Here is a 10,437-nt window from a genome sequence, read left to right as displayed (position 1 = left end):
GTGGGGCTGGGCAGGGCAGGGATCGGGGGGGCAGCTAGGGGAGCGGGCACGGTCAGTGGGGTTCCCCCCCATGGTCCCTTTCCCCCTCCTCCAGCACCACCGGCCATTTACTTACCAGCACTGGAGCACAGCTACTGGCACACTGCCTGCCCTGCACAGGTAGGCAGCATGCTTCAGCACCAGGGCAAGGGCCAGCCACAGAGACGCTCTGGCAGCCAGAGCGTCTCTCTGCAGGATCCAGCCTCCGGTTGCCCCTGCCCCCCTTTTCCCATGGTCCCTTTCCCCCTCCTCCAGCACCACCGGCCATTTACTTACCAGCACTGGAGCACAGCTACTGGCACACTGCCTGCCCTGCACAGGTAGGCAGCATGCTTCAGCACCAGGGCAAGGGCCAGCCACAGAGACGCTCTGGCAGCCAGAGCGTCTCTCTGCAGGATCCAGCCTCCGGTTGCCCCTGCCCCCCTTTTTTTTTAGCTTTTTTTTTTTGACCCCTGGATATCCAGGGGTCTAATTTTGCCCCCACACTGCAAACTTGCCCCCGCACTGCCTTTTCCTGTTCCTGCATGTGCACATACCTCTTGCAGCATCTCAAAAGGGTTTGAGATGCTGCAAGAGGCATCTGTGGGCCTCTTGCACCCCTCTTACAATCAAGGCAGAAATACGAAAGGGAATCAATGTAGGGTGAATTATCCTCTCATGGTTAGAGGTAGTCCCTGCAGGACAAGGTTGGCAGACACTGGGATGGGGAACTTGCTTTGCTGTTGGCTATCCTGTGAATAAAAGGAGTTTAGTTTTCATTTAATTTAATTTTTATTAAGTAATTACTTTAGGAATGTAATTTTAAAAGGAGATCACTATAGGGGTGTTTAGAAAGAGAAACAAGTCTATGGATAAACATTCCTTTGAAAGCGGAAGGCTTTATCAGGTCTTATAGTGTAACTTTTATATCTGCATGCTCCTGTAGCAATACAAATAAGCTAAGTTGCAGAAACTTTAACCCTGAATGAAACAGGGTTAAAGTTGCATTGTTTGGCTGTAGTTTATCATCAGGGATCCTGGGTTTTTTGTTGATGTTTTAAAATCCAAAATTCTCTGATTAAAAAAACCCCAAATCCATGTTTTTTCATGATTAAAATTAAACACCACTATATACATAGGTATCAGTTAAATACAACATTTTATTGATATATTTACAATTTTAAAGTAGTTTGGAAGCCTACCAGTGCCTCAATAATTTGGTGTTTGATTTTGATTTTTTTAATCATAAAAAATCAGAGTTCCTCCTGCCCCCTTCACTCACCAGGATGCAGGTCCAGCTGTGGCTGTCCTCCCACTGCTTTGTGGTGCTGAGCAGTCCTGTTATGCCGGTGCCCCTCACTCCTAAGCCCCAGCTCCAACAACTGCAGCCCTGCCAGTGCCCTTCACTTGCCACCCGGTGCCCCCTGCCTCCCTGCCAGTGCCCCTCACTTCTGACCTGCTGCTCCTCTACCACCAGGCCCCTGTCCCCCGTGTGTGGGGAAGGGGGTGGGTGTGTGTGTCAGGGCAGGTGCCCAAGCTTAGGCAACACCGTTGATGATGTGTCAGGGGCACGGGGCTGCAGCCTGGCTGGACTGGCACCAGGAAGACATGGTACATGAGGGTGGAGTGGGGCAGTGAGACTTGTTGTTGCTGGTGCTGGGACCCCCATGCCAGCTGCACTGCCATGGAGTAATGCTGCACTGCCGGCAGTGCAAGGAGTTACCGGGGGGAGGCCATGCTACCTTCACCTTCTCCCACTGCCAGCCACTCATGTGCCAGGTGGCAGCTCTATTGGCCTGACTGCCACTGCTGCTCCCTTCAGACCACCCGTACAGCCAGTCACCTTGCCTCTCCTCTGGGGTAGAGCCATGGTTGGATGCAAGAGGAGGTGAGGGCAGTGCGGCACCCCCCCACCCGGTCCATTACTGCTTACGTTGCTGGCGGCATGGCGTTACTCTGTAGTACAGCTGGCATGGGGGTCCCAGCAGTGGCAGCAGCAGCAATAAGTCTTGCTGCCTCACTCTGCCCTCCCGTGCTGGGTTCTGCCTGCTGGGCCACAGAGGCAGCCTGGTGCTGGTCTGGCCAGGCTGCAGCCCTGTGCCCTGTTGTGGGAGGGCACATGCCTCCTCCTCCCCCATATCCTCCTGTGTCACATATATGGTGCCTGACCCCCTCTCTGGGAGTGCACACAGCTCCTGGGAGCCAACCCACCCCCCACCAGCCCCTCTCCCAGATGAGGTGCCTGTGGCTCTCTCCTGCTCCCCGGATGGGCCCTGCAGCCATGCATTCTTGCCCCAGACCAGACTCTGTGCACTGCCCTGGTTGGGCAGAGCTCCCAACCTCAGCTACCAACCGTACGCCACTCCCTCACTCACCATGAGGGTGCAGCATGAGTTGCAACTGCCACTTCAATATGGCCCCACCCTGCCCTAGCGCGTTGCCTACAGGCAACTGGGGGAGCTGCTCTCTACCATGCTTCCTGGGGCTATATTGCTAGCCATGTGCGTGTGGTGCCCCCTGTGTCCAATCAGCCTCCTCCCATTTTCCCCCACCCCCAAGCAGCCCTTTGCAGGCTGAAACCCATGGTTTCCTACATTTTTCTCCTTTAAAGGAGAAAATCTGCATTTTTCTCTGGCAAACGGAAAACCTGGATCCCTGTTTTTATCATCATAGAAGCATGCAGATGTAATGGTTGTGTTGGAAGAGCTTGTTTCAGTATCATTTGATAGTGATACAATTGTTACATGCCCACATACTAGGGCTGTGCGAAGCTTTGGGTACTGATTCAATTCAGAGGAGATTTGGCCCGATTTGGTGGCCGAATCTCCGAATCCAAATCAAATTGGGAGACTAATTAAAAGGTCTGAATCGATTCAAAACTCTCCAAATCAATTTGGAAAAGATTCAGAGAGCCTTGGTGATTTGGGCAGTCCCTGCTTGCTGCTGCAGGGAGCTGGACCCGGACTCTGTGCTGGTAAGTAAGAGGAGGGGGGAGGGAACCATGGGCCCCATCCTCTGCCTGCTCCCCAGCTCCCCTGAGCGCCCCCCCGACCCCCACCCACTCTCTCAGCCACCCCTATGGCTTCCATCTCCCGGCTCATATCAGAGCCCACCACGCAGTGGGGGCAGCGGGGATTGCCCCCCTCCTGCATCTGGCAGCAGCCAGTGAGTGGGGGCTTTTTTTAAAGCACCAGGAGCTGGGAGAGCAGGCAGAGGATGGGGCCAATTTGGAGATTTGGCCGATTCGGCTGTGGCTGAATCTGGATTTAGCTGAATCGATTCGGGACAGTGATTTGAATCACCAAATCGAATCATTGTCCCCCGAATTGGCTGAATCTAAATCCAAAGTGAATACTAGCTGCTTCACACAGGCCTACCATATACCCTTAGTCACGATAGCTAGTATGACTTCAGAAGTGAGGAGGGGGCAGACCGGCTCCCCCCTGCCACTCATAACACTGAGAACACTTCTGGCACTTAGTGGGAGGAAACAAGCACTTGAAAATAATTTCTTTTCTCATCAAATGGTAACTAACAGCAAGGAAAAATAAGTTTACAGTGCATAAGGAATGTAACTTGACATTTATAGTCTCTTCCCTTTTTTCCTTTTAAAAAGGAATCTACTTTTATGGACTATTGTATCACCTGGGGTGTTCTGCTTGAGTGAAGCATGTATTAGGTCATAAATTATTGTTTATAATATTGAGAGTGTTCTGAATTTTGGTAATCTAGACTTTGAGAGATTTTCATGCCAGGGGAGGTAGGAAAAACTTCAATAACAAGAGAAAATGAGGAAAGTCAAAGCTGTTGTACTGAGGTGCTTTCTGTTTGCTCCCCTCCCCATTTGTTTCTTTGTGTTTGTTCTACTTTTATAAACCTGTTTTGTGCTAATTCACTTTTTTCTTGGGAATTAAATGATTGGCATAATTTCATGTTAATGAGAAGCAAATTGGCATAAAGCATTAAGGATGTTCCCTATTCTTAAGTGAATTCCATTAAGATAATATTTATTAGTAGTAATATTGCTTAACAGCGAAACAAGCTGTCCATATTGTTTTAAGTTGCATGTAAACATGATGGCAAGACACTAATGGAAAAAATATCTCTTTTGCATATTGCTTACCGAAATTGCTACCTGTGACCCTGGATGCTAGTACAGCAAAGTAAGCAAGGCTACAGGGTCCTAAATTAGAATAAGGGAATTGAACCGGTGTGAATTTATTAATGGATACTGCAAAGAGAAATAGGAGAGTGAGGAATAAATGCTTATTATGGAATGATGTGTAAAAGTTTTTATGGGACTGGTTGCTGTGGTGAATGGGTTAATATACTAAGGTAGTTGAAATATTTAATCATATGGCTACAGTAAAGTACACTCTGCTTAATGTTTGTACTTAAACCATCTGAAAATCAGTGTAATTTTACTGAATCATTAATATGCTTAAGAGTCATTTTGGCCTATAGCTACAAAGAAACATTCAGGACTGGGTTTGACACACAGATATAATTCAGTTTGTCTTCCGAGCACTCCTAAGAAATGAGTCGTTTTCTTATTAGATGTACATACTAAAGAAGGAGAGTTGACTATGCAGTTCACTGCTGAAGTGTGGTAATGTAATTAGAAACTTCTTCCAAGGGCTTGAAGTTTCAGCAATGAAGATTACATCAAACATATATGATTTCATGACTGCTTTTTAAAGTCAAACCACAGTAATATATTAAATCATGAATTGCAAGCAGGAAAAGAACAGAATGAGATAATACAGGTGATAAATCAGGAGTGGGCAATTATTTTGGGCAGAGGGCTGCTTAGCAAGTTTTGGCAAGCTGTGGAGGGCTGCATGGGTAACCCTGCCCTTTGACACGTACCCCACCCCCAGGTTGTCATCTTGGGACCAGAATTCCTTCCCTGACCTCTGACCCTTGCCACCGGACATCCTTCCCCTTGCCTCTGGAAGTACTCCTTTGGAGAACAGGGTTTGCTATCCTAGAACCAGAAAAAAAGCAAATTATGTACTAAAAATCAAATACCCATAATATTATATTTTAATTCAATTAAAAAATATATTTTTGTCCTGATATGTGTGTGTTTGTGTTTTATATGTAGAAGTGATTGCATAATAACTAAAAATGCAGTCTTGTGTAGTGTTTGGGGTGTTTGGGGTGTCAGGGGAGTGTGGGTGGGTGGATGTGTGGTTTGTGGAGAGGTGTGGATGTGTGTGTGTGTGGTATTTGTGGGATGTGTGATTGTGTCTGGAGGAGGATGAGGCTGTGTGGTTTCCAGGAAGGGTTGCAGGGGGGGTGCCAGCTGAGCCCTTGCAGCCCAAAGCCTCGTGGCCACGTTTGTACTCTGGTGGCTCCTGCTGCCGCCAGGAGGCTGGGGGCTGCCAGGGAAGGGCCTGTCAGGCTCGGGGCGGGGAGGGGGGACAGTGCAAGATGCTACCAGAACTGCGGGGGGTGGCAAGAGCTGGCGGGGATGTGGCCCGGGACGCGGAAAGCCCAGGGAGGTGGCACAGAACTTTCATGGTGCTTCAGGGGCTTCGGGCAGCAACGGCTTGGCTACCCCCCTCTCCACAGGCAGCCCGAGGGTTGCCACCACCCCAGAGGGGAGGCCTTGCCCCCCAACCCTGGGACAGGAAGGGAGGCTATGCCAGGAGCCAGAGCAGAGCGACGGCTGCTTTTCTGTTTCAGGAGCTCCTGCAGCTTCCAGGAGGTCAGGGCCTCCAGGAAGCTCCTGGCCAGCCCTGGGGGTAGTGTGGGGGGGCCACCCAAGGCCACTGGGGTGGCACATGGCCCAGGATGCAGGAAGCCCAGGGTTGCAGCACGGAAGTTACATCCTGCGCCTGATGCTTGGGATGGCAACAGCCTGGCTGCTCCACCCCCTCCGCCCCCATGGGTGGCCCCGGTGGGTGCTGCTGCCTCGGGGGGAAGGCTCTTCCCCACCACCCTGCAGGGGCCCAGCAACCTGGCAGCAGCTCACCCCCTGGCCCCAGGACAGGCGGGAGGCTGCGCCAGGAGCCGGAGCAGAGCCACGGCTGCTTTTTTTGCTCTGAAAGCTCCTGTGGCTTCCCCGAGCTTCCTGTGCCCCAGGCCAGGACCCTGCTAGGTTATGCCGCCCCCAGCAGCCCCAGGAAGTGACCTGCTCTGCCCCCAGAGCCAGCCAAGAACATCCCAGGGCCCCTGGGGTCCTTGCGGCCGCAGGAGCTTCTGGAGCAGAAAAGCGGCCGTGGTTCCGCTCCCGCTCCTGCTGCATCCTCCTCGCCCATCCTGGGGCTGGGGACCAAGGTGCCGCTGGACCCCTGTGGGGTGGGGGGGCCCAGGCCTTCCCCCCAGAGCAACAGCACCCACTGGAGCCTCCTGTGGGGGGAGTAGCCAGGCTGTTGCCGCCTCAAGCCTCAGGCGCGGGATACAAGTTCCATGCTGCCTCCCCGCGCCCTGGGCCATGTCCCCACCAGCTCATGCTGCCCCCAGCGGCCCCAGGCACCCCCCGCGCTGCCCCCAGGGCTGGACGGGGGTTGGGAGCCAGCAACAGCCAGGCGGTGCCCTGGGGCCAGTGCCGGCGGGGCCCAGAGCAGGGTGGCAGGAGCCTGGAGTGCAGCTGGCTGGTCTCTGTGGAGCTGGGCTGGGCTGCCCCAGCAGGGAGAGAGGGGGGCCATCCTGCTCTGGCCTCCGCTGGTGCTGGCTCCTGCATGCCCCCTCACTCCCAGCCCCCCACTCCAGCCCCGCAGTCAGGCAGGGACCAGCACGCGCAGCCTTGACTCCCTCCTACCTGAGTTTCCCGCTCCGGCATAGGCAGGAATAGCTCCATGGTCCCTCCGGCTGTGGGGGGCAGGGCAGGCCCTGCTCTTCCAGGGGCCTGCTGTGGCTTCCCTTGGGTCCTACTGCCCCTGGCTCCTGTCACTTTTGACAGGAGCCAGAGGCAAATAAATATTAATTTTTAAAAATTTTCTAGGGGCCCCGTGGGCCAGATAAAATGTCCTGGCGGGCCTGATGTAGCCCATGGCCTGTATTTTACCCACTCCTGTGATAAATACATTCATACTAACTAGAAAGCACAAGTTCAGTAGTATATGGGGTTTAGAAAGTATGTTTCCCTATTGTGATAGTATGAAATGCAAAATACCTGGGCCCTTTTCATCAGATAAAGTTATGCTAAATGGCAACACCTCTTTCCCCCCCCCCCCCCAAAAAAAAAAAAAAATCTGGGGGCGGGGAAAGATTTCTTACCTAGAGCTCAAAAAAGATTTAACATGACTCTTTATTGATAGTTTGTATGTTAATTTAATCTAGGAATAAGAGAAACCTTTTAGGGCATGGACAAACATTCAAGTAGTGTCAAAAAGGGAAGGGAGAGCTGCTGAAGCAGCAGCTGCTTTAACATATGCACTAGTGATGCAAGCGAGTTAAATCACCCCAACTTTAACCCTGGATGAATTAGGCTTAAAGCTGGAATAATTTTGCTATCTTTGTATCTCTGTAGGCTCCTGTGCACCTAATTGTTACAGGGTAATAGATGCAGCAATTCCCCCTTCCATTTTGAAACCACTCCAAGTTAACCTTTGTCCTTAGCCACATACTTTCTCCTTTTAGAACAAGAAAAAAGTGCATGGGGGGGAATCCTTTGCGGACCCAGGCAGTGAAATCAACTGTGGAACACTAGGGGTGGGAAATGGTAATAGAATATCTAATCCTGGAAGATGTAAGAGTGATTATGAGAAGTGTCAGGTATGCTCTCAAAAATGGAAAAATGCAGTTGTGTCTTGCTGTTGCCAAAATAGCTTTTTCTAGTGTGATGCTGTAGCATCCCTCTCTTTGAAGCCCTCCATTGGCTTCCCTTTCTCGGTTGCATAAAACAGATACAGATTCTTTTTACTTTTGAGTTTTTTCCAGGATCTTAGTTATGCACATAAACAAGAAAATATATCTTAATAGATTATAACTATATTAACATATATAACAGATCTGTTGAAAGTCTGACACTCTTGCTCAACATGCTTGTTCTAAAAAAAAACCCCTCTTTTTTTTCCTGCTGTAATTTAAAATAATCTATATTCAGAGTGGAATCTGAGCAACTTTTCATTATTGTACTGTCATTGGTGTTGAAATTGATAGTGCAATATCAAAGTATACCTATTCAGAATAATATTATTTTGTTTCTAAATAAAAACTAGGGTTAATGATTGTCCACCTGGATTTTATTCTAAACATGTGACCTCTTAAAGCATTGGTGAACAGGTTTAGAATCATACAAAGGATAAATTAATAATTGACTAATAATGTATGTCAAATATTTCAAATATTATCAAATTAAATTTATTTTAGGATTTTCTGCTTTTAGAAGTGAAACAGATTTCTTAGCACTTTAAAAGTGTCAAATTCTTGTGGTTCTCCCCGTGAGATTGATAAAACACAGATGAAGGAATGAAGGCTAATGACTTGACCTCCATTTCTTTAAGTCTTTGAGAGAGCTATGGATAAAATTCTTATCTTCCTAGTGTTGTAAGCATAAGAACATCTTTCGTTATTTTGATGGTAGTTTCCGCTTATGTATGGGTAAATTTTTGGGACATTTATTTGTCAAATGAAGAAAAGGAGAGACTGTTGTCCTTTAGGCATTGTGAATGTTATTGAGTGTTAATGAATTAATATTCTTTTTCAGAAATGCAAAATGCCATTCACATATTTAAAGATGAAGTGGGATTTGTTGTTATTGTTACCTACATAATATCAGCCATAGAATTTCATTCGCTTTGGAAATAAACTTTTACAATATGTTATTTGGAACACTTGGTCTTATTTTTTGAAGTTGACACAGCTGAGCAAAATACTATTTTTTAACTATCTGCTTTAAATTCTCACTTGAAATTCTTATTTTAGCTAAATGTTTACTAAAACTGATTGTTTGGCATTCTGTCATTTTCCTTGTAGGATGTTGTTATGGAAGAGTACAGTGAAAAGAACTTTTATGAGTCTGATGAAGAACAGAAAGAAAAGGAACAGAAAGTGAAGAAACTGTATGCTATGGATCCAGACCACAGGCTGCTTTTACGGAATACAAAGCCTTTGCTACAAAGCCGAAATGCTGCTGTATGACAAACACTTTTTTAACTGTGTATCTTGAATTATTACTAAATCTCTGTACCTCTAGGAAGTTTTAATCAAGATCTTGAAGCATTCAAGACTAGAATATGTATCTAAAAATAGATAAGAAATACTTGTAGAATTGTTGTTACCTGTGTTGATAAAGCACAGTTGTCTTGTTGTGTTTAAGGCCTCTGGTAGATATGGCACTTCAGACATGCTTAACCTATTACATGCATCTTAAATAATAACTTGGCCACACATTCAGGCAATTAGTAGTACCATAAAACACAAAATCAGCCACAAAATTATTCCACAAAATAGGTATAGTAATTTTGTGACTTGTTTCTATCATGCCTTAAACTGATTTTGTGGCAGGGTCCCCCACCATGTAGCCTGATGCTGGCTGCATAGTAGGGCTTGGTTGACAACTCTCCCATCCCTGGGGCCACACCAGAGTCTTGAACTGGCTCTGGTGCAGTCCTTAGGCTAAGACCCACAATCAGCTAATTTTGAAGACATAAAAACACTAGGACTGTGTGAAGCTTTGGTTGCTGATTTGATTTGGAGGAGATTCGGCCGAATTCAGTGGCTGAATCTCTGAATCCGAATTGAATCAGAAGCGTCGATTTGGAGAGATTTGATGATTTGGCCATAGACACAGCTTTATATGTTTTTTTCTACATACCTTACGGTACCAGGTGCGACTTGTGAGTGCTGAGATGGTGAGGTGGATGGAGCATCCCATGGGAGCACAGTGGGGGGGGTCCCCCTGCGCTTGGCAGCAGACCCAGAAGTGGACCAGAAGTACTTCTGGTCCACTTCCTGGTCTACCATAGAGTGTGCGGGAGGACACCCCCCCCCACCCCCCCAGCCTCCCAGCTTGGCAAATGTGCCTCCTGAGTCTGGGGGGGCACCCAGGGTCCCCCTGTGGCCAGTTGCCAAGCTAGGGGAGTGCAGGGGGGTTCCCTGCATGCTTGGCGGCGGACCCTGCATTCCCATAGGACGCTCCATCAGCCCCACCATCTCAGCATTCATAAGCCCTAGCTGGCACCTCGAGGTACGTAGAAAAAGCATATAAAGCGGTGCCTGTGGCCAAATTGCTGATTCTCTGTATCAGAATCGAATCTTCAGATTCAGCCCAATCAAATCGGGATAGCGATCCGACTCAGCAAATCGAACCACTTGTCATAGATTCATAGATGCTAGGGTCGGAAGGGACCTCAATAGATCATCGAGTCCAACCCCCTGCATAAGCAGGAAAGAGGGCTGGGTCTAGATGACCCCAGCTAGATACTCATCTAACCTCCTCTTGAAGACCCCCAGGGTAGGGGAGAG

General features: G+C 48.5%; 1 protein-coding gene across 1 annotated transcript in view; it reads left to right on the top strand.

Annotated features, from left to right (window-relative positions):
- Window positions 1-1,963: 1,963 nt before the first annotated feature.
- Window positions 1,964-10,437, top strand: part of LOC102374573 (AP-3 complex subunit beta-1) — a 174,342-nt gene continuing 165,868 nt past the window's right edge. Inside the window, exons 1-3 of the mRNA XM_014521527.2 lie at window positions 1,964-1,979; window positions 6,173-6,303; window positions 8,947-9,105. Of these exons, the coding sequence (XP_014377013.2) occupies window positions 1,964-1,979; window positions 6,173-6,303; window positions 8,947-9,105 (306 nt within the window). The remainder of the gene's footprint in view (window positions 1,980-6,172; window positions 6,304-8,946; window positions 9,106-10,437) is intronic.

The sequence above is a fragment of the Alligator sinensis genome, unplaced genomic scaffold (genome assembly GCF_000455745.1).
Source record: "Alligator sinensis unplaced genomic scaffold, ASM45574v1 scaffold159_1, whole genome shotgun sequence".
NCBI classification, from domain to species: Eukaryota; Metazoa; Chordata; order Crocodylia; family Alligatoridae; genus Alligator; species Alligator sinensis.
The sequence above is the reverse complement of the archived record's forward strand: the minus strand, read 5'-3'. Positions and strand labels throughout refer to the sequence as shown.